At 36.3% G+C, this 26,250-nt stretch overlaps 1 protein-coding gene across 1 annotated transcript in view; it reads left to right on the forward strand.

Annotated features, from left to right (window-relative positions):
- Positions 1 to 7,555: 7,555 nt before the first annotated feature.
- The window catches only part of LOC134753989 (zinc finger protein ZIC 4), a 38,711-nt gene continuing 20,016 nt past the window's right edge, over positions 7,556 to 26,250 (forward strand). The window contains exons 1-2 of the mRNA XM_063690030.1: positions 7,556 to 8,572; positions 24,292 to 25,125. Coding sequence (XP_063546100.1) covers positions 24,423 to 25,125 — 703 coding nt within the window. The 5' untranslated portion in view covers positions 7,556 to 8,572; positions 24,292 to 24,422. The remainder of the gene's footprint in view (positions 8,573 to 24,291; positions 25,126 to 26,250) is intronic.

Here is a 26,250-nt window from a genome sequence, read left to right on the forward strand (position 1 = left end):
TTGTTGAATGATTTTAAAAGGTAAATGATGAGCGTATAGATTCCGTGAAATCGTTCAGTTTTGCTAAGAGGCAGGTACACATTTTAATTTGTTAGGTTTAACAGAATAAGCAATTGATGACAAATTAAGCATTGTTTTATAATTTTCATAATGCATTTTCGACACTCGAAGTAGTTTATTATATAACTGTTTAAGTAACAACACAATTAAATACTACGCACAAAATATTAAAGAACCTGAACTACTCGTAAGTATCTGTAATCGACAATCACAACACTAGCTTTTTGATTCTGCTCTTAAAATTCACTCCTTCAAACAAAGTTTAACACTTTTTAAACATGTCTTAAGAACTTATATTAAAATACCAAACGTCACACGGTTATATATACTGGTCATTTAAATCGGGTGTTAATCTGCAGAAAACCTCATCAGCATGCAGAATCAGAGTGCTTAATCACGGCGTTGCAGGAACGATTATCCTCAACCGTCTCTTTATGACAAGTTAATACGGATACAAGCTTGGATTACTGACATTATACCTACTTAGGTATAGCTACCGATGTGCCAAAATAAACTTTCCAAAATTGTGAAATTTTCCACATTGGAAAGTTCAAGTGTCTTTGACTTGAACTGTCAACTTTCTTCTTAATTTTGCGTAATTAGAGACCTTCCATATTTCCTTATAATGTTTTTTAAATGTTGATCTGAAACTTGTATGTGCCACACGAGACCGAGAAGAGACGGAGTTTTTTGCACGTCTCGCGCTTTTGTGACCCTCGCAACACTCAAGTAATTAGATACAGTTATACTTAGTATCTTTCGTTTGCTCGGGACTCAAAATCAGCACTAACTACCCTTGCGACCTTGCAATAAGAGATTATTGCACATACCTATACATAACTCTAACTATAATTTCTATCAACAATATCCCCGAGGTCCCGAGGCATTTATGTGTGTTTGTCACAAATATTTGTACCTGAGTTATAGATGTTTTCTAAAATAGTATTGCTATCGAGGTATAGTGTGCTGCTGTCTGCACTCTCCCCAAGAGCTCAAATATGTAAATATTTAAGTGTTTATGAAAATCTGTTCGAGAAAAATAAATAATTGAGCCAAATTAGGCAAATAACGAATTATATCGGAAGTTTAGTAAATCAGGTTAATTTCTGACTTGCTTATTTATGAAAAACCAACCCTGGAATGATTAATATAAAGTTTACATTAGAATGCAACGTATGTTTGGTTTGGAGGGTAAGTAGAGCATTTTTTAATTTAATATAATATTGCTTTGAACCAGAGCGCCATCTGGTGGGCCGCTCGTAACACAGAGATGCCCCGTGGAGGCATTGTGTGCGATCATTTGTAGCATCACTCCCAAAACACACCCAAATAAATAATAACGTTATTTATTTTAATGAAATACCTACCTACCCCAACTCATAAAACTGGCGAGGGAGCTTTTGTACAAATGTTTAAAAATGGTTACCGTTATTTTATTTTAGGTAGGTAGGTATATGCACTTATACCTAGGTATAGTCCGAATTGTAGGGCAACAGCAACATTCGGACTCCTTTGAAAAATCCAACTATATATCTTATTGTGTACCCACAGTATTCCTTAATGGACACAATTGTGATCCATACAATACATCCTAAATACATATTTAGTAGTTACCTAGTTTTATTTTGGTTAGACATAGGTAGTGCTCTAGTGCTAGTAGTGCTTGCTTACCACATGGACTACAAATATAATATGTCACTCTCAGTATGTAGTGAATTTAATCTACATTATTTCGTTAGAGATAAGGAACTCATTTATTAGATAATAAGTGTTATAAAATTAATATAAAACTAAAACTAACTACAATTATAATAACTAAAACTAGAAATTAAAAATACCTATCAAAATTTTGAGCCCTTGGTAGGGTGCCCATCATGCAGGCAGCGTTCCTGCGCTGGATTGCTATGGCCAATCTTTGCGTGAGATAAGGCGTTTAATATGCATACCTCATACCAGAGGTTCGAACTTCGAACTCTAGCTCGAACCAATAATTTTCATTTTCAAGCCAACATTATTCATATCATATTAATATCGAACATACAGCTTTGAATGTAAGTCAGTATAATCTACCATCAAAAACATTACATGTAGAAAGATGCAAGTCTCGCAACGCAGTTCTTCTACTACAAAAAAGTTTTGAGATGTAATGTAAAACCAAGTCGGTTATTTTAGTCAGTGCCAGGGGGTGTTAAAACCGTAAGAATATTAGATACCTTTATTTTTTAAATACATATAATGACTTGGCAATCGCACGGCTACATAGTGACATAAGGATAATTCGTCAACTATTTAAAATAATCCTAATTGAACATAGTGACATGCAGTTTGAGCAATACACATACGAGTGCAAGTAAAGCATTGTGTGCGATTGCCAAGTCATTATATTTGTATGTATTAAAAAAATAAAGGTATCTAATATTCTTACGGTTTTAACACCCCCTGGTACTTACTAAAATAACCGACTTGGTTGTACATTACATCTTAAAACTTTTTTGTAGTAGAAGAACTGCGTTGCGAGACTTGCATCTTTTTACATGTAATGTTTTTGATGGGATCTCATCTCTTTTTGTAGGCAGTCCTTCTTGTCGTGTACTAATACCCACACCATACTCATACTATGTGATACACATAATTATACATATCATAATTATACACATCTTCATTCATACTCACATCGTACAACGTAGTGGACCTATACTTAACCTACTAATTGTAGGAACTGCAAACGTAACTTTGTTATCGCATATATTTATATAGGATTACAAACTTACTTCTGCAGTTATTAACTCTTTAAAATGTGACTGATATTGCAGTAAGTATTTTTAAGTTTTTTATTGGTACGCTAAAAACTAATTACGTTTCAAACTTGGAGCTTGTGGGTCTGCCAGAAGTACCTTAGAATTATGATGATCGCGAGTGTGTCAGTGACAAAACTAAGGAACTTTGATTTGATTGCTCAAATTACATGTTATTGAGAATATATCTAAATCATGTTATTCTCTATACGTCACTGAAAATTCAGGGTTCTAGCTTTAGCTATCACATAATTACAGTATGTTGAAAATGGCCTGACTGGCTTCGAGAAAAGGATGGTACGGCTGTGTCTCTTTGATTTGCTCGACTTGGCGGGGGCACTGCCGTGCCCCCAGATGTAGCACCAATATAGTTAATTTAAAAATATTTACCTAATGCTGTTTTGTTTAAAAGACAATATTTTGAACACATAGTTCGAGGGAGTGCTAGTGCCTACCGAAAATTCCGGTGCTTCAAAATAATGGTATCTACTAGTTCTGCGGGGCCAATACTTTATGAGATCCTCTGACATTTCATTTTGATATCGTTTTGATTTTTTCCGGGTAATCCAGAATCTGACTTATTCTTAAATGATTTTTTTTGTCAGGTCATTTACGAGTCTTTTATGTTCAAGAATCAAGATATTTATTTGCCTCGGTAAGTACAGCCAGCAAAGTGGCCAAATGTGTATATCGGAACACAATAATCTTTTTTTCTATGGTATAATGGTGTGTTACGTAACGATATAAGTATTGTATTGTCGATATACGTCACTATCTATTTGATTCTGATTGTACTTAAATATTAGTTAAGTTCTCGGTAATTGATAATAACCGTTTAAGTTTATGTTTTATAAAACTTGAATAGGTTATGCATTAAATACTTATTCAATTACATATATTTTTTAAATTACTTTATTGCTAAGTTACGAAAAGTCACTTATATTGTTATATATTCTGTTTTTTTATTCCGTAGAGTGCCGTAGACTAAAATGACATTTCATGTGGTACTAACTGTACTAAGAAATGTCATGACTTCCTACACATGAAACGTCATTTTAGTCTAAGGAATAAAAAAAAGGTATTCTTCTGAATGTACAGTAAGTACCTAATAACTAGGCTCTCCTGTAGGTTACTAAGCATGTGATCGCACCTAAATAGTCCTGTCAAGTTAAGGATGACTCACGTTAGACCGGGCCGTGACCGGGCCGGAGCTTCCGGCGCTTCGTTTTCTATGGAAAGCATCACGTGATCACCTGTCATGTCATAGAAGAGTAAGCGCCCGAAGGTCCGGCCCGGTCACGGCCCGGTATAACGTGAGTCATCCTTTAATGTCAGGTCATGATGTCATGTGCCTACCTATACGTTAAAAAAAAAAACAATAATATGTAAAAATATTTCCTTAAAAGTTTTTAGTTTAGTTTATTTATTTATATCAATCAATCAGTATAACAGATAAACCTTTCGTGATATTTGGCATTATATTACTTATTGTCTAACATGCATTAATTACTTTTAAATAGAAGGAAAAAAAAATACAATAATTGGCAAGACGAATGAGGCCGTTAGTTACAGTAACTAAAATAAAATAAAATAAATTTAAATTAAATTGGATTGAATCAATAAATTCAATTAGGAATAATAAGTTAATAATTATGTCACAATTTTTTCAATTAAAATAATTAAAATTAAATTATTAAAAATCTCTACAGACTTAAGTAATATCACATTTTACTCTAAAAAATTTATAATCAATTCATTTCTACATAATAAATTAGGCTTAAGTGCCTATATAAGCCAAATTGGATAAAAATAATAATAACTGATTCAATTATTTCCTAATATGCACTCATTGGTAAATAATGGAGCTAGTGGTACCTAACGATTTTCTTGATATAACGACATGATGCAGCTAAGAATTTGGTCTCGGTTGTTATGAAAATGTCAAGTTGGTCGTGGCTGTCCAAAATGTCGTTCAGTAGCATCTGCCGGGCTAGCACATGATTGGCGCGTGAGTATCTCGCCGCGACATAGACTAACCGTCCCCCTTTAATTCATACAGTTAGTATTTGACATTGACATTGTGTACTGTTTCATTTCAATTGTGGTTACTCATAGAGTACGTCTGAATGTCTGCCAAATTAAACCAGTTTGACAGTACCCACTGGCTTCCCTTGAATGCGGCTGACCAAAGTAAAAGACGGGTAGTCTATATCGGCGCGAGATACTGTCACGTCAATCATGTGCTCGGCCTACTGTGCTTGATAAAGAGAAGAGTTAGCATGCATCATGCGAGTTCGAGCTGTAGGGACAGCGAAGAGACCGCGGCGTCGAGGACGTAGCACTTTAGCGGTGAGTCGAGGAACACGGAGTGCTATTTGTGACAGTAATTGGGGGTTAGTTTTTGTCCCCCGTATTAATTGGACGAAATATTTCACTAGGTATATACTCCTGCGAGTTTCGAGGGATGTGTAGTTTACCATATCTAACACGAACAGTGTTGGATACAGAAGAGGATAATACCAGCATAATTTCTTATATAGAAGTCTTACGAACGATTTTTGGACTCTTTCAACTAAAACCGTGTAATGTTTTTCGTGGGGATTCCAAATGATCGCATTTGTTTCTAGCTTGGACCGGACGAATGCGTTGTAGAGGAGCTATAGCGTGTCTGTTCGTGAACAACTTGGCTTAGCGTATGACAAACCCTAAGCATCTTCGGGCTTCGTTACAGGTCTTCATAATATGCTGGTTGAATGTGAGCTGCGTATCAAACCATGTATAAATATACCAAGATCCTTGATTTCAGTGACAGTGTAGGGATGATTTACAGGGTGCCGATTGCGCGTATTTATGTAATGACTAAGCATTTTTCATTGTTCAAACTAAAACTCAAACTAATATTACGAGCCCAGGCAGAAATATTATCAATATCCAGCTGAGAAGAATCGTCAATACTGTTGATTGGTAGTGCCAGTTTCAGATCATCGGCAAATAAAAGGGGTCCGAGGCTACTTCCTGGCCCAATACCCGATGTGACTAAGAACGGAGAAGATCGCGCGCTGTCGTACTGAACGAATTGATTTCTTTCCGAAAGGTAGTTGGCCAGCAGTTTTAGTAAGTGAGTGCTGAAACCCGCGATTGACAGCTTCTTAAGCAGCACATCATTATCGACTTTTTCAAATGCCTTTTGGAAATCAAAATAGGCAATATCTACTTGTCTTCGCTGGTCCAGATTATTAGATATTAAAGAGACGACATTTATTAAGTTAGATGCTGTTGAGCGCCTCGGTAAAAACCCGTGCTGTTGCCCCAGAACTAGCCATTCAGCTGTTTATATATTTTGGCGTAAATTACAGATTCAGACTTTTCCAAAAATTGATAACACAGCGATTTCGATCGATTCGATAAAAGTGTACATAATAAATAAATAAATCCACGCGTTTTAATCGCAAAGAAATCAATAAACATAATCTGCTACAAAAAATGGATTCATGGCCACCACTAATCAGATTGCTAAAAAAAACTTATTGCGTGAGCGAAATAAAGGCTCGGTGAAAATATATTAAATTAATCACGAGCCTGTTCGTGCAGACGATAAAATAAAATAAAAATAAGGTTTGCGCGCGAGTGGGCCGCACCTCGCGCCAAGCGGAGCGGCGCGGGCGCTGCGCGGCCAATGGAGCCCGCGCGGGGGCGTGCCCTCGCGCATTACCACGTGGAATGCCACTTTTTACTAAATAATTACAAACTAGGATCGGAATGTCAAATTAATTGTGCATCAATTATTTTAAGAGCGCCATATTCAGCCATAGTACGCTCAGAATGTTAATTGGCCGTGGGATAATGTTTTAAAACCAATTGTTATGCAAATAATATTGTTATGATTTCAGTCTTTCACCTACATACCTATAATGAATATAACCATGGATTCTAGGCAGTTTACTCTATTTTTACCCGTTTACTAGGGGTCATATATTCGCTCGGGTAAATATCGATATTTACAAGATGTCTCGTCCGTTTCAGTGGCAAAATTAAACACATTAGAAAGTTATTATGTACATAAAACAATAAATATCACTGAGCATACAATAAACCGAGATATTTTAATATTTATAACCATATTTGGAACTTACTTGGCCTGGCTCTATTTTTGATTTTTTTACAGCACACCAAAAAGATAGTCTTTTTTTACAAGCTTTTAAACTAGGTTTTATCATATTTATTACATTATGGCCCAAAATACCTACATGTCAAAATTACGTTTGCGCATCTTAGGGTCTTAAAGCTGCAGTAATACCTACAGCTACATACCTATATAATAAGAGAGCATTTAACAAAAAATACTTTCGTATACTTTATTTCCTATTCTTATATTTCAATTCAATTTCGTTGGCATGCACTGTCAAAAAATGCAAATTTATCTGCTGATGCTACAATTACCTACGTCTGACTGCCTTATTATGTGTTACAGATTTACAATACTATAAATATTAGGTATTTATTTAGTGGAATTTTGCGTGAGTGGAATTTGGAAATAAGAAAATTATCCAAACTCTCATTAAAATCTGATTCGTCTTGTTTAAACAGTAAGATCGATAAAACTGGATTAAGTTAAACTACGAGCAGACTACCTGAATACCTATATTTAATTATTGATATTTTATTTATGAGTGTTATATCTAGTTTGAAATGAAATTATCACGGGTTTTATTTTAGATCCAATGGGTTCTCTTTTCCGATTTTTTACCTACTAAATCATCGTAAGTTATAATAACCTCTCCATAGTTTCGGGTGTTATTTATGTAGCAATATAATACCTATAATTTAATAGGAAAATGGCGCACGGAGAAAAACTACCCACCTCGAAGCACGACACGCGCTCGCAGCGTGACGCGATTAAATTAAAAGCGACAACATGTGTTTTCCTTCCCACAGGAAAATACATTAGCCAGAGCATTTCCCGGCGTCTTCTCTCTTTGTCCCACCAGAGCCTTCGACGCTCCGCTAGAAAGAACGCTCGACATGGCGCCCTCGAAAGCTAACGGGGAGCTTTCAACGTAAATCTGATAAAGCAAACACATTACGACACAAACACAAAGAAAATTTCTTCTCAACACTATCGTTATGAGCTCAACGTGGATCATCTGGCTCTTTCGCGCACGCAGTATAATTATGAACAGAGGGAGGCGGATATAACTTCCCGGTTACAACTGCGGAGCGGGCGTCATTGGGTGAAAAAGTTTACGCTGTACCGCCCTCCTCACCGCGTGTAGGGTAGCCGGGCCCGTTTCGTTTACAAAATATTTTCTTAGAAACAGTAAGTCGCCTGGGCCGAGGGGCGGCGACGCGGGAGCCCGCAGTCATGCTGAGAGCCTCAGCCGAGTCGGTGGACACACGTCGCGAAGCTTTTCATCTCTACCAAAAAAAAATTGCTCGGTTACAAACACTAGCATCAGTTTGGTAGAAACTGATGCTACCGATTACACCTCATTTCATCACAGAATGCGGCTGTGAAATAAAAACAAATTTTTTATAACAACGCGTCAACCAACCACTGTGATCAATGTTCTAAGGGATACCTACTGAAAAATATTTTCTATGTAGATATAGATTCAGTGAAGTGCTCTGAATATATTTTCGTGTGCTAACCGACAAACTACTATTTGTGATTTTACTTACGTGATTGTTGAAACGAAGACTGACTGAAAATTATTCAAGTAAGATTTAACATATCTATTTTACACATATACATTTTTATTTATTAAACGATGACACAAAATTTCAAGAGGTCATAGTGCTGTGCGGTGTCTTTCCCGCGAATATTTTCCTTTTTTTACTGATATAACTAGCTTACAGGAATGGCACATTGCATCTTATATACAATCTAAACAGAATCCATGGATTGAACCCTATTTATTTGGTTGTCCATGTTATGTTTTGTATAAATACTTGTTGGTGGGTAGGTAGAGCTCCTCATTCTGCACTAAATATTGCCTGATTTAAGAAAAGACCTAACACACCTACATTTTTGTGACCTAGGAGAAGAAATTGTAGAATATAGGTAGGTATCTAAATACTTAAGTACTTGATATTCAGTTAAAAATATAAATACCTATCTGATAATAGTGATAATAATCTCAGTGCTTCACTTTATACTTCCATATTAGTGCGAAATAATGCACTGGGATTAATATCAAATCAATGTCATATTTTTTATTTAACTGTGCCTCGGAATTTGATCATAATTATGTATGTAAATATAATTGTCCAGTAGGTGTACGCCATTATCCACGTGCCAGAGAGTAAACATCTCTTTGTAACAGCGCGCGATTTAAATACTTTATTATCATATTGACAGAACATTGTGATTATCACGCACTACGTCAATAACCGCGACCATCATATCCGTCCAAAAGAACGCGGACGATACCTAGTGGCTCATTTGCAAACAATTCAAATCCGTTTTATATTTATTTAACTTTCTAACCGTCGTCCCTTGGGTAATATTGATATATGTGACGTTTTCAATCAAAAGGTACCACATTGTCGCTTGTTGATAAGGTTGATTTCTAATTGAAGCTATATGGAAATAGCGCCTTACTGATAAGCGGCTATTAAGTAGCCTTTTGGTTGAAAATGGCACATATAATGCAAAATTGATATAAGCTTTATTTCTAACCTACTTATAATAAAAAAACATTGAGTTAATAAGATGGTTAGGTTTCAGTCACAAAAAATGTGAAATAAGCTAATTGTGCAATTTTTTTTAGATCTAAATAACTTAAAGTAGGTACCTAAGATAAAAAGAAGTAACAATCTCATTCATTCATTTCACGAAATCTAAAAAAGAAAAATCATATTACGTAGCTCTTTGAAAACTATTTGGCCTGCTATATGGTATCTTGTAGATTTAGGAGGAGCTTAAAAGGTTTTTCATTCTAGTTTAAAATGGTACCCATACTACTGAACGAGACCAAACTATAATAGTATCTATCTTACACAAAAAAGATACCTACGTAGGTACTTATATTATAGATTTATGATAATGTGATCCTAAGAAAATAATAAAATGATATATAAAAATAAATAAATGACCTAGGCCCTAGGTACCTATAAAAATACTGCGTGCATAAGTACTTACGAGTAGGTAAATAAATAGTGTCAAAAACTCCAGTATGACCTCCTCTAAATACAATACAGAATACTTAGAAATTTACCTAGGCATTGAAAAAAACATTAATTGAAACAAAAACAACGGGTTGCACTACGGGAGTGCCGGCAGAAGTGAAAACTTGAATATGGTATTTTAAATAATTAAAGCAATTCGTGCAAAATTATTCCCTAACCATTCTAAAATATTTAACACTTCAGAACTATTACAATTTTACAATTAATTAACATTAAAGTTTCCCTCGGAAAAATCAACACAAATTAATAATAATATTCATAATTTCGATCAGGTCACGTGTCCGTCTTAAGAATTTTCAATCTGTTGGTCACGTGACTCGAAATCTGTCGCGAGTTTTACATTTTTTCCCAAAAGTGCCGCTAAAGAAGTTTTCACTTCAAAAAACAAAGCGCTTTCGCCTGCTTAGTTTGAATTTTAAAGTTTTGAACGATTATCCAAGAAAGCGGTGGCACAAAGCCAGGGTAACGCTAGAAAGACGACGATGATTAAAGCAAACCTGTATATAGGTACATTATTTAAATAGGTCTCTGATAACTGGATTCAGGATACGCCCATTATTTTGTAGGTAATTAGCTTAGGTTTAATTGTTGCCATCGGGTGATTAATTAAGACATTTTTTTCACATCCCGTTATTAAATGAGAGAAAAAATATTATTTACTACAAATAAGTACCTAGTACACAATAATTTTACTAGTTTTAGTATTTTTTTATATTCATGTATTCTTACCTAAGTCTCCAATCCTTTGTTTTATATATACCTAGGTAGTTCTAACGTTTTTTACTCAGTATAATATTTTAAGTTACTACTACACATAATAAAATAAATTACGTTACGTTACGTTACGTTCGTGGTCACAGGCAGACTGGCGAGGAACTGTATCAACATCTTCTTGCCGCGCGCGGGGCCTAGCGTACAAATTAATAATCAAGATCAAGTGCGGGTAGTTCGCAAAACCCGCGCGGCAAGAAGATGTTGATACAATTCCTCGCCAGTCTGCCTGTGACCACGAACGTAACGTCACGTTCGAAACGTCAGGCCATAAATAAACGTAAGTTTGTACGCGATTAAGTCCCGTGTTAGTTTTAAAATTATATTATGTTGATTTGGAATGACACATTAGGCGCTTACCTAAATATTACAACAAATCTTGTATACGAACGTTGCCCGTACGTTTTCTCAAGCACAGTAAATAAATCTGGGGTAAATACAATTACTAAAAAAGTTAAGGAAGAAAATTTTTAAATTAGGTAAAGGAAAAAGATAGGAATTCAGTTTTTTTACGTCTCATTCAAATAATTGTTTAAAGGAAAAAGTTAGGAATTCAGTTTTTTTACGTCTCATTCAAATAATTGTTTAAAGGAAAAAGTTAGGAATTCAGTTTTTTTTACGTCTCATTCAAATAATTATTTAAAGGAAAAAGTTAGGAATCCAGTTTTTTACGTCTCATTCAAATAATTGTTTAGGTATTTATTTCAAAATATCGCCATCGTCATTAACGTCATTTTTGTATTTTTTTTTTATATTGATCAATCTGGTCAAAGGTTTGATCAATACACTTGTACTAGCTTCTGCTCGCGACTTCGCTCGCTTAGAATGATAATGATGATTGATAAAAACTATCTTAAGTCCTTCCTCGGGTCACAAACTATATCCATACCAAATTTCATCTAAATCGGTTCAGCGGTATGAGCGTAAAGATGTAACAGACAGACAGACAGAGTTACCTCGGCATTTATAATATTAATAAGTAGGGATATGCATCCAACAATTTTAATGATAGAAGAGGGGCTCATTTAAAAATAATATAAGTACATATATGTATAACGGAGACAACAAATATTTGATTAAAATCTAGGATATAATTAATTATTTATCCCAATCTACCTATATATAAACAAGTTCCCGTCAAAATTATTTTTTGATACACACTTTCATTGGCGACTGTACTTTTTCCTTTCCTTTCATCTAATGAGCCTAAACTCAATGTGCTTATGTTTTTCAATGGAAGAGCTCCTTTGGCCACCTTCTGACTGCATCATCTGATATTATTGCATTGTCATCGGATATAAGGAAATATGCCAAATTTTTGCTTAACCATTTAATCAGACACCGGGAGGTGGTTCAAATTTGTTACAAGATTTGAAGCACAAATACACAGGTCATACTGAAAGTTCCTATAATCTCAAAAATATTACAGATCTTATACAAATACAGTCAAACCTGGATAAGAGAGAGCTCAAGGGACCGCAATCTCTTTTTCACGTATAGAGGTTTCTCACTTATAGCTTATAGAATGACATGAGAGGTCTGTTTCACTTATAGAGGTCAATACAATTACAGCTAATATGTGCGTTTGTAAACAAACTACGTGTGTGAAAGTGTTATTTAATTAATTAATTAATATTTGGGGACAATCTGACACAGATCGACCTAACCCCAAACTAAGCAAAGCTTGTACTATGGGTACTAGGCGACGATATACATACTTAAATAGATACATACATATTTATATATATAGAAAACACCCATGACTCAGGAACATGTACCTACCATCCTCAAACTGTAACACCTAATGTATTATGAACATGACTGCAATACAATAAAGAATAAAGAATAACAAATATCCGTGCTCTTCACACAAATAAATGCCCTTACCGGGATTCGAACCAGAGACCATCGGCTTCGCAGGCAGGGTCACTAATCGCTACCCACTAGGCCAGACAGGTCGTCAAAGTAATAGTTAAAATAATAGCAGGAAATAAATGTTCCCAAAAAAACTGACATTAAACTTTTAAACAATCCGTTAATTTCATTTGCGTTACTGTGTTTATGTTCTGTGTATGTTTTTCCAGTTCGTTAATTTTATCAAATATGCTTCGACGAATAACCGAGGTTTTTCGTTTGGACATAATGAGTAAGCACAGCAACTTCATTCACAATTGATTTTACTAAACTGAGTTTAAAGGCTTAAAATGTTCGTACGCACGTTTGGTTATAGGTTATTTTACACTGTATTTAAAATAAGTTATTTCACACCATGCATGAAATAAAGCAGCAGATAATTATTAGAAAAACATAGATAGCAGTTAATTTTAAAAACACCTCCTTTTAAGGCGCGGTGTATAGTAAAATGCGCTATTTTGAAGCAATATTTACAGACTTTTACAAGGATTTCTAGCATTATTTTCTAGTATGTATAACTTCAGACTCTGAACTAGTTATTTGCTTGTCAGAAACACGATGGCTCATGATTTCCTCGATAGAATTCTCTTTTGAAAATATGCTTAAAATTGACTTTGTTCCCTTATTTTAGAAGTACTACGAGGAAAATTAATATGAGACTTACTTCATTCGATAGCTTTTAAGTAAATCTAAGTTTTTGCTTGACCTCTCATTTATACGTAAATTTTTTCATTCATAATTACAATATAATACTAAACATCACCCTGCGCAGCAACCACGCGGCAACACCGTGCGTCGATTCCTCACGCCAGTACGCCCGTGACCACTGTCAGCGTCGGACCTGTACTAGTTTAGCGGACGTTGGTGGTTGGCGGCAAAATGGGTAATCACAGCATTAAAAAAAACTAAACACAAAAGGGCACGGCTACGTGAACTGCGAGAGCATATTTCGGTCACATTTACGAAGCAAAAACTAAAATTTCAGCGAAATAATTCTTAAATACGCTGACATTTCAGACATTCGTCTGTCATATTATAATTTTTAGACAAGTTGGGCATCGAATGTACTGAGGGCCTACCATAGAGTATATTGAATAGTGGGCCTACCGCGAACTACGTTCGACGTGTTGCCTGCCTGTCACACTTACGTACGAATTTACGAGTGCGACAGAGAGGCAACACGTCAAACGTGGTTCGCAGTAGGCCCTCTAAAATGATAATGATATTAGTTGCTTTTATTACGATTTGAATAAAGTTTTGTTCTAGTTTAGAATTCAGAAAGATTGTCATCTTGAAGACAATGGGACATTTTGTAATTATACTCAAACGGGAACAGAATCGAATAATGGCGATAGGTAAAGGATAATTACGAAGTATCGAAACAATGTACAGTCAGCTGCAGAGAAAAGGTACCACCCCTGCATACAAATTTCTATGCAGGGGTGGTACCTCGTCTCTGCAGCTGACCGTACAAGTTAAGTACTTTAATTTAGAAACAGAGGGCCTACCGCGAACCACTTTCGACGTGTTGCCTCCCTGTCACACTGACGTACGTATTCATGAGTGCGACAGAGAGGCAACAAGTTAAACGTAGTTCGTTCGCGGTAGGCCCTCAGATTTTATGATTCACGTGAATAAGTTGGGTATTTATTTTTCCAGTGTTATTCAGAAATCCGGAAATTATTTTCACAATTCCGGATAATATTTTTCGGTTTCCGGATTTTTCATAACAATATCATTGTTGGTGTTTTCAAGTAGGTGTAGCTAGTAGGTTTGTAAAATTTATGGAAATAATAGGGTAGTTGACAATTTTTTTTAATGGTATTAGTCGATCAGGTTTGTACTGAGGATCAAATGTCCCTAAAGGGACCCTTTGTCTTAAAGCAATACAAAACTCACAAGTCACAAATGATGGTCAAAGTCTGGCATTTTTACAACGCTCTAACACATCGTGACGTCACTGTGTCACTTTGCTTAGAAGCCGTTTCGATGTATGGAAAACAAGGAAATTGCGATTTTGTCGGTGAAATGTTGCGTTTATGTATATTGTTGCTATACAATATATTTTTTAAATAAAATGTAAGTAATCGAATGGTACCGTTATTTTTTTCCTGTGAAATTAAAAAAAAAGTTTTGTATTTTTTTTTTATTCCCGTATATTTTTTAATTTTCCAATTTATTGTGATAAATTGCTCATTTTCTATCTATTCAACTAGATTTAGTTGTAAAATTCAACATGTGTCAACTACCCTATTTATATTGGAACACCTTCAGCTTTAGCACATGCAGGAGATATACCGGATTAAAATATTATTGATGGATGAGTATCATTTAGGTGCAGCTTGTAGGTATCAACAATTGACCGATCACATATCAATATTTTTTTCATACTTAACGTCGTTTAACTAGAGGAAAACCGAAAAATAAAGTTTTTTTAGGTTGAGACTAGATCTACCTACCTAATTTAATTATTACAATTTTAGAGCATTACAAGGCGATAACCAAGATGAAACAAATATCCACTACTTACAATTATATTTGGATATTTGGAATTATATGTGGATATTTGTTTATTTCTGCTCTTTATTATTCACAAAATTGTGAAAGTTTAAATCAGTGTATTTCTGCTCTTGCGAATAGGCTGTTCTTTGCAGTGAGCAAAATTCGTTAGTGAACTGATTTGAAAACAGCTCGATTAGTATATTTTAGTTATTTCTATAGCATAATGACCAAGCCTCGGATTTTTATCATATGGTAAGACGAAAGAAATATTCGACATTAAAACTAAAATTTAGCTCATATTCATAACCATACTCACTCGTGTTCTTAAGCTCGGCGTGCCCTTCACTTGGCTCCATAAAATTAAAAACCGACCAAGTGCGAGTCGGACTCGCGTTCCAATACACAATTTTTAACAATTTTTTTTTTTTTGTGAAACCTAAATTACTGTAAAAACCCATAGGCATCGGATCAAAACTAAGTAAATAAGTCCGACTGACGCGTGACTGCACATTTCTAATAGGTTTTCCTGTCATCTACACCTACAGGTAAAGAACTATTTTGTGTATTTTTTTTTATGTAGACCCAGTAGTTTCAGAGATAAAGGGGTGGAGGGGGGGGGGGGGGAACTTCTTAACTGTTTATCCTAAAATTATAAAAAAAATTTAGATTCTCACAATAAGCTCTTTTTTTTGATATGTAACACGATATAGTTTGAAAACTTAATTTTTTAATTTTCTCATTTACCAAAAGTGGCCCCTATGTTTAAAATTCGTTTGTTCACGTTACATGTGTCTTTGGGTCACAAATTTACATATGTGTACCACACTTTAACTTTGGTCTAGTAGTTTCAGAGAAAATAGATTGTGACAGACGGACATTTTATAATAAAATTCCAAACCATAACTTTGATTAACTGTGATTAGAAATGATTGATTATTTGTTTTACTGCGGCATACTCTAGTATTGTATACATAGGTACAATTTATTTACCTACCATTTTAAATTTCATTAAATAGTCATGAAAATACGAATATGCCTATAATCAATTTAAAATTCAATTAAATTTTTAACTTCAATTTTATTTATTACGTCAATGTATATAATGTATGTATCTTATTAAATATATTAAATTTCCGGAAAAAAATCCGTAACTAACAAATCAGAATATCCAGAATACGGATGGCGTCAGAATAAGGACGTAGCCGTGTTGCGCGGGAATCGTGCGGCGCGGCGCCTGCCTATTCTACCACTACGTCTGCTTCACCCCCTCGAAAACCTAAAACTTGACTATAAGAGCGCCTTAATAAATCGGATTAAAGTATAAAAAAACCGGCCAAGTGCGAGTCGGACTTGCGCACCGAGAGTTCCGTACAAACTTGTAGGTATATAAGTAAAAGTTCACCCATCACGACAATCGAGTCATATTTTTTGATATGAATTTCAATTTAATACATCTACGCGTTCATGAGGAAAAAGGTAGTAAGTTTAAAATTATTAAAAATATTTGCATTATATGACGTAACTAAAAATTTACGGTTTTCGCAATTTTTCTTTTATCTGTGCTATAAGATGTTGCTTCGTACCAAATTTCAAGATTCTGAGTTCACGGGAAGTACCTTGTAGGTTTTGATTCCCTTGCGAGTGTCGAAAATTTGCGGCTTAAACGGTTGTATCTTTTGATTGCGTTGGCTTAGAAGTTTGATTTTTTCACAGCTCTAAGGGACAGTGGACCTGAGTATTTGATATAAATTCCAGCTTGATACCTCTACGCGTTCCTGAGAAAAAGGGTCTTGACAGACATACAGACGGACGGACGGACGGACGGACGGACAACAAAGTGATCCTATAAGGGTTCCGTTTTTTCCTTTCGAGGAAATACTCGATAAAAAGTATCTTCGATAAAAAGTATCGTCCTTCCTAAAAAGTAAGTGAGTTGACCGTGATTGTGTAATGTTTCATAGGTATACATTCTATATTAACAAATCGTTTTGACAGTTCTAAAAGAGAAACTGATTTTAATAGTAGGAGAATACCCTATTATTATTAAAAATGTGAGGTCCTCAAACTATAATAAAACAATGACCGACGCACATATGGTCAATGAAAGAAAAAGTTCTTAAAACTAAGTATAAAAAAAAAACAATAACAACTGCACATTTGGTCATTCGAATAGAATAAGTTTCTAAATTTTTTGAGTCGCAAATGGCAAATGTTTAACTGTCGCATACAGAGGTTTTGGCGAGTAGAGTTGTTAGACCAAGAAAAGTGTGCAATGATTTTGATAGCACACGCAGTGCAAGTGTTATGTTAAACGTCAAACTTCTATGAAGTTATGATGTACAAATAACACTTTCACTGCGTATGCTGTCAAAATTGTTACAGACTTTACTTGGTCTAACTCTAGCAATCTCACATACAGTTAGTTACAGAGTGAAGAAATTACTCACTAATACAGGTTTATGTTATTAACTTCTATAGGTTTTGGCAGGATAAAATGACGGGACCTGGAAAATACTCTCACTGTTAGAGGGCAGCAAATAACCCGACCAAATTACGTAGGTTGTTTCTGGTATGTTGTCAGGAATGTTGTTATGGTTATGTGTCCAAAAATATATAATAAATTACCAATCCACCTAAAGAAGTTGATGCCTATGGAGTTCAAAAGAAAACTTTTTCAATGGCTTGTGGAGAAATGTTTTTACAGCATCTCCGATTTTTTAACAGAATAATATAAAACACTATGTTAACCAATTTTGTAATGTATTTACATAAATGATCTCATTTAGAATTAAGTTTCCATATTGTACGCCTCTCTGAGGCAGGACATGAAGACCGTTGTACATTAGAATAACATCTCTGTAACTCATGACCAACAATAAATATTTTGATTGATTGATTGATTATTTTTGTCGCATTGCGTATGTTCTGTCCCTCACGGTCGCACGGGTGCACATCTATATAAAATACTAGGTGTATGGTCTAGGTACTTCAGTGTATGGTGGCGCCGCCTATTTACTGTTTTTTACGGTCACTTTTTGATACATGAAGATTCATTTCCTTACCTCTACCTTCCATAGTTTACCCAGTTCTCACTTACACAGGTTTGACTGTATTACAAATATCAAATATCTGACTGCACGGCTACCACGAGTTAGCGTGTGACATTTACTTTACCGAGTGCGTCAACTCGATAGCATTCCCTCTATAAACACCAATACATTGAGTTTACGCAGTCACTAACGTAAACGTCAAGTGTCAACTCGTGGTACGGCTAGTATGTACGCGTTGAAGCTAAATAAAAGTGTCAAAAACAGTAGGTACATTTTTAATAGGTATAAATTAAGCCACATATTCGTACTGTGCATTTAATTTTAAATTTATAACCAAAATAGCCAATGTAATAGGTATTTAGGTATCTACACGATTTAAGAAGCTCTATAGTATGCAGCTTTACAACAAAACAAATCAAAAATATATTTATTAAAATCGTAGTGCCGCATTGATTTCTGGTTGAACTTCAAAATGGCGAAGTGGTTTCGAGTTTTTTTTTTGTTTTTGCTCGTATTAAGTACGTGATGCTGTACTAGCACACTTTTAGAAAAAACATTTTTTAAAGGGTAAAGAAGAAAATGCCCTTAATTCAAATGTTGTCATTGTCAATAGCTGTTTTCGCCAGTTTTGTAAGTTATATATATTACAAAAATATGTTTTGTACCTTACATAGTTAAGTTATATTATAATATATTATGGTTGGTGATACTGATATTATAGTTGTCTGGGGATATAGGTATTGAATATTTTAGAATGTATATAATTCCCACAAAGAGAATATGGTAAATGGTTAGGTGCATTTTGAGAAACATATGTGTTTCGTGATTAATACTGCGTTTACTCGAGAAATCATAACCCTCTTGATTCTGCACTCGTTGTTTTTTGTATGTTTTTATTTGTTTTTCGTATGTTTTTTACCTCAGAACCCCGTCATTTCTGAACCGATTAGTTTTTTTTTTCAAAAGTAATTTAGTTACCTACAAGGTGGTTCCATTTTTGTCAAAGTAAAGTTCTGATCATGGGATCTATAAACAACTGAGGGAACTTCTCAAATGTTATAGACATAATATTAGCAATTTTTGTATTTTCACCAACCAATCAGCTAAGCATTCGCATTAAAAAAGTGCCATTTGGTGAAGTGAATCTGCTGATGAATGCCCGAATGGAACTGTTCATCGACGCGTATATCACGTTTGGCGATTTGTCTTCTTCGTTAAGAGGAGTGGTTATTTCTCCATACAAACGTACTCGACCGTGTCCTCCCCCGCCCCCCCCCCCCCCCATTATAACCCCCTATTGTGATTTCATTTCATTTAAGGCATTCGTGGTCAACGGGTGACATCGGTTATTTCATGACATCAATTAGCCTAAAAATCAAAACAGTCTCGACACATATAATTTCATTACCATTTAGATCTCAAAATTTCGTTACGTTTGGTTAAGTTTTGGAGGAGGAAACAGTCGAGTACGAAACCTCTTTTTTTGAGATTTTTACGCAGGATTTTTCGCCTAACCTGGCGTTGTCCTTATCGCACTACTTTTGGTAGCCTTCCGTCAGTGAGACGGATATATTCACCTAAAATATTTAAATCTCAGTTTCCGTATCCTCTAAAGTTTGTTAAGCAAGTAGCTACCTAAGGCTCTAACAAACATTTTGTCAAAGTCCAGTTCTGATGATGTGTTCCATGAGAAATTGAGGGAACTCCTCCAATCATGATGGTATCTGATCCAGACCTTGAAACTAGAAACGTAACTGAATCGCGAAACGTTTTAGTGACATGACTGTTTGACCAGACAGGAACGCGTCCTGCAAAATACTGCATCGCTCATAATAAAAACTTAAAATAAAAAATAAGATCATATAAAAAGAAAACCCGACTTAAAAAAGGTTAAAATAAAATATTATCCCTTTTATATGCGTTAGCAATTAACTGATATGTTGTGAGTCGCCTAATAGTTACAATACTGGCCAATAATACCCCCAGCAGCTGCAACCGTACCAGGGTTGGCATACGGTTTAACAGTGTGTTGATGCTTTTAAGATTTAGCTTGGCACCGACTTCAAACATATCAGTTGCTAGTGCATATAAAAGGGATAATATGTATTTTATTTTATCCTATTTGAAGTCGCTTAAATTTTTTAATTATACTACATTTTGAGAGCCAGCGTGATCCTATTACCTACTAATCTTACACCGTCCCGTCTTTGTAAGTACCTATTCATAATAACTATAGGGGGTTATGTTTAGTAAAAACAAATAATATTACGGCAGGAGATATGCTACTAAATAATGTATGAATACCTACCTATATGAGAAATAAGGATACCTTGCAAGTAGTATAAATAATATTTTTGTATTTCTAGATTCTGCCTCTATATAAACCTACCTACTCGTACATGCAAATAATACTACGGGCATAAAGTGAAAAAATAAAAATTAGTCAATTTATGTGACATAATAGCGTGAATATCATAAGAAACAGTCTTACATGTAAAAAAGTATGTCAGTGTCAAAGAACTCAGTAAAGCTGCAATGCAAAAGTATTAACAATAACAAAATTATAGCGAAAATCTTTTAAACTGATAAATATTGCACATCTATCTCAAAACGACTATCCTAATAAGATTAAAGGTAATTCTCAAAAACAGCCATAAAAACCGTGTAGCAGATGCAGAGTAGGTACCTACTTACCTAAAATAAACTCGAAAGTCGTTGCAAACATCTTTTATGTAACGGAACATAAGGTATAAAATGCCATGGGAATTGATTTAAACGTCAGCAAATGTCATATTTTTAGTAATCCTATTCCTGCATGTCGTTCTGTAAAGATCTGTCAACCCGTTGCTTTGTGATGAAGCGGCCACACGGCAGGGAGCCACGCAGATAATGTACAGATTAGATGGAGATCTAAAAGGAGTGACATTGTTTAAGAGAGCCAGGTATAGCCGCGCCGATGCCTGCGCCGCTGAGTGTTTCAAACAATGCATAAACAAGATTATGTTGGCATCAGTAGATTTAGAGTTTGCCGTTAGCAAAAAAATCCGGGTAAACAAAGAGATTAACTGTTGCGGTAATTAAAACTGGAATTTAATTATATAACAAAGCTCTCAAACGGTACTGCATCTAAGGCATTAATGGCATTATTTATACCAAAAAAAACCGGCCAAGTGCGAGTCGAACTCGCGTTCCAAGGGTTCCGTACATTACACAATTTAAACAATGTATTTTTTATGAGAAATGCCTTTAAAAAATCCTTAGGGGTCGGATCAAAAACTAAGTAATTAAGTCCGACTCACGCTTGACTGCACATTTCTAATAAGTTTTCCTGTGATCTATAGGTAAAGATCTATTTTGTGTATTTTTCAAAATTTTTGACCCAGTAGTTTCGGAGATAAAGGGGGAATGGTATTTTTTCCCTTTTTTCTTGAATAACTTCTAAACTGTTTATCATAAAATTAAAAAAAAAATGTATTTGAGATTCTCTCAATGAGCTCTTTCATTTCATATGTAACACGATGTAGTTTGAAAAACTATTTTTTTTAATTTTCTCATTTACCCCTCAAAAGTGGCCCCCGCCAATTCGTTTGTTACGTTACATAACCGTCTTTGGGTCACAAACTTACATATGTATAACAAATTTTAACTTAATTGGTCCAGAAGTTTTGGAGAAAATAGGCTGTGGCTGTGACAGACGGACAGACAGACAGACGCACGAGTGATCCTATAAGGGTTCCGTTTTTTTCCTTTTGAGGTACGGAACCCTAATAGTCTGACTGAATTAGACAACTTTTAATGTTGATAGTTTCAAATTGGCTACCTTTTTAGTGCTTTAAATAACTGAAGTTGTATAAAACTTAATAACTACTATCTGTAGGAGAATAGCTTAAAATATACAAAGAAATACAGAATATTTCAGAAACATTTATATGTCGCGCTGCAATACTGCCGCAGTATTGCTTTGCAGTCTGAATACGAACGTCACCTTAAGACTGTTTTCCGTTTTATCGTCTATAGATTCGTATTTCCCTTCAATGGCCACCGAAAAAAAAACCCTGTATGTCATACATAAAAGCGGCCGTATATAGGCCGTATGCTGATTGCTGGTATTCATTGTTCGTGCAGGTATGCGATTAAATCTTACTATGCTAAAAAAGTGACGTACTCAGAAAGTGACAAACTCAGACAGTGACGTCCTCAGAATGTGACGAACTCAGATAGTGACAAACTCAGAAAGTGACGTCCTCAGAACGTGACCTAACTCGAAAGTGACCTCATAAAAATGTGACATACTCCGCCTTAACCGTCCAGCCGACTTTTTGAAAAATCGTAGTTCTTTTTAGATCACAATACGGTTGCCAAAAATTTAATTAGCAATCTTGACTTCTTGAGGTCTTTCTCTAGTAACTTCATCGATTCGAAACCTGATTTCTTGACTTTTGCTAGATGGAAAAATCACGGTCTAAAACACACCTTAAAAATTTGTACAAATTTTCGGACAAACACATGATATCCTCGATTCTGGGCACGCACATCCATTTCGCTCACGCTTGCGCTCATAGAGAGTGAGAGTAAACCCTGCCCGTGCCGGCCTAGCCAAGGTGACGATCGCTATCGTTTCGCCATCGAATCGCTTTGTTTCTCTCTATCACTCTTCCATATTAATGCGACAGTGACAGTTGCGTTTCGTTCGCTTCGTAGCGTTAGCGATTGGCATGTTGTCTACGGGGCCTAAACCCACAGAGCCTTAAGGGGCCCACTATCAGTCCGCCGGACGATATCGGCTTGTCAGTTGTTCAGAACTGTCAACATTTTGTTCTAACTGACATGCCGATATCGTGCGGCAGATTGATAGTCAGTGGGCCCCTTTAAAGGTAAACCCCACATGCGCCAGTTGTGATTGATGCTTAAAACTAACAACAGTAACTTTCATAAACTACACTTACTGGGTAGTACTAGACAGAAGTTGGTTTCTGCCAAAAATAAAACAATCTCTTAAAACGCACTTTAATTATCGCCGATTATATAACTACATTCAAAGTTTCAAGACGATACGGCTATTAAGTAGGAAATCGATTTGCATGATTTTATTAAAATTGTTTATTACAAGACACAAAATATACACTACCTACTCTTTTGCTACTCTTGCAGGAATATCTAACTAACTAGATTTACCAAAGATCCCACATTAAACTCCCTAGACTTAACGAGCATAAGTAGCATAACATAAATATAGGTACGTATTCATAAAGTTTTGTATCAAAATGGTAAATCATGGTGGTATTAATGATGTGTGTGTAGATGTGAATGAACCTCAATAATTCACACTATCTGGACGCGGAGAAAATTATACAATTAGTTTAGATCGTGTACGAATTTCTCTGCTTACAAATCATCTGTAGATAGCCTGGCCTTTGGAGCGCGCGCACACATGCGCCACGCAGGACAGGTATGCATATACGCCCTGCCAAGGAAGGCACTGCACTTTGGATGCCGTGCCACTCCACAAACAGGTTTAATCATTCATCTATATATATTAATAAACTATCCATGCCAACTTGCCATAAAAGAGATTGGAGCCAGACCTAACAAATAAACTAAAATTAAATATACACGAACACAATCGAAATTTTTGTCTCAGACGTATAAAAGTGTCGTATAAATTCACCCACAGTTTAATTTAATGTCCACGAGTACCTGCCCTGCCTCACTTTTTTTTAATAAGTTTTCGATGTTATAGGTGTATAAAACATTATTATTTTTTGAATACGATTTGTGGTCGCCAGAGGGATACGGTCACGGACCGTTTAGGCATCTCTCTACCTACCTGTATGACATTAACAGAGTTCAAAGTATCCAATGAGTATTTACATCTTAAGCCGAACTGTTTACATCTTAATTACATATTAATAGCGTTATATGTAACTAATTGTAGTTTAAATTAAAAATTTTATTAAATAGGCCATTGTAGACTGTATTAGAATTGACAGTTTTTAATGTTTCTTCAACAGGAAAGCAAGATCACAAGAAAATTTGGCGACAAAACAGAGACACACCTAAATAGTAATTAAGTGAAGTCGAAAAGCGTCGGCGTCGACGCTGTTAAAGACCGAGGCTCCAGCGGGGAACACCCGCCGCGTGGATGGTGGCGGGTGAATGGGGCTATGCGCCGGCGTCGGCCACCCCCGCCATGAACGCCTTCCTCGAAACGAACCACGCGCACCTGGCGTCCTACGGGCTGAAGATGTCCCCGCAGCCGGCTTGCGGCGTGGGCCCGCAGCATCGCGCCGCCGCACCGCACCCGCCGCCGCACCACCCACCGCACTACCAGCCCTACCCGCTGCATTCCTACCAACCTGGCTACCTGCGCGAGTACGGTGGCTGCGGCGAACTGTTTCCGCAGCAGCCGCTCGAGCAAAGTTGGGATTGGCGTGGCGACATGCACTACCAGGGCGGCGCCCCGCCTCTCGTGCCTCACGCGCATGCCCATGCTCCACACGCCTTTCTGCGCTACGTGCGCGCTCCTCCGAGGCGCGACATGCGCTGCCAGTGGCTCGACCCCGAGCAACCACCCCCGCGCAAGTTGTGCAACAAACTCTTCTCGAGCATGCACGAAATCGTGACGCATCTTACAGTAGAACATGTCGGAGGACCTGAGTGCACGACGCACGCCTGCTTCTGGCAAGGCTGCTCGAGGAACGGTCGCCCGTTCAAAGCGAAATATAAGTTGGTGAACCATATACGCGTGCACACCGGCGAGAAACCCTTCCCTTGCCCGTTTCCCGGCTGCGGAAAAGTGTTTGCCCGATCCGAAAATCTCAAGATACATAAACGGACACATACCGGTAAGTGTCAAATAGATTCTATGACTAGTGTTAAACGTGAGCAACTAAAATTATTAATCTATATGAGTAATGGAAATAACAAAAATCATTTATTCATCTCTCGTCAAAACGAAGGTCAATTATACTTATCATAACCAACTTCAGCAACGTTCGTACTAGCAGTGTTTATAGATCTGCGGAAACATTTCGATTCTTATTAATGCATAATGATCCGCCTCCTGCGGCTGCTGATTGCCGCCCGTGGTCTAACAGACGCCCACTATTACGACAGTTACGAATACGAAGCGCATCATCACAATGCCTCGAGTCGACACAATGACACCAAACAACAACCTCATATCAAAGAAGATCCTTGTAACTCGATCTAATCGCAAACACCATTTCTAACGGGCGTCATGTAAGGCCTGAACCGTCGGCTTGTGAAGTCCGTTTCTCGGTAAGGACAGCATAAACCGTTCAAGCCAGGCAATAGGCACCATTTTTCAATTCGTTACAATAGTCGAAAGATTCATCTGAACTGTGTAATGTAAGATACTTAAAAAAAAACTATCATAAATTAAAATGTCCAGTTCCGTCGTCCCGGTTCTCTTGCGTTTGTCTCTCTCGCGCACTATAGTGTGGTATTGTTGTAAGGTATTGGTAGTTAACTTTAAAATATCGATTTTAAAGGAATAGGTCTAGGAATTTGAATGGCCAGATGGTTTTATTCTTTTTTTTTGGTCATCGTTGTTCAGCGTTGCGTTGAGACTTTTGTCCCGTGCCCCCGTACGCTATTATCTCATACGGGTCTCTGAATAGAATAGACCTTTTTGTGGGGATTTTGAAGAATTGTTTTATGTTGTGCCATAAATTTGGCTCTAAGGCTGGTAAACTGGAAGTCCACTGTCATTATACCATTAATTACTTCACAACAAATACCAGTTGTCTAAATTTAGTTCTTAGGTTAAATTAAAAATTATTAATTACCTATCGGTTCAAACATAATTTTATTGAATCCGTAACACCAAAACGTATCATAATGTCAAAGCAAATAAGAATGTTTGAAATATCGGTTATCGGAAAATATCTGGAACCGTCGCAGGCGGCTGCCCCGGCCGCGATCGGAGTGCGTGCGCGTAGTCAAGT

Source organism: Cydia strobilella, chromosome Z, assembly GCF_947568885.1.
Source record: "Cydia strobilella chromosome Z, ilCydStro3.1, whole genome shotgun sequence".
NCBI lineage: Eukaryota > Metazoa > Arthropoda > Insecta > Lepidoptera > Tortricidae > Cydia > Cydia strobilella.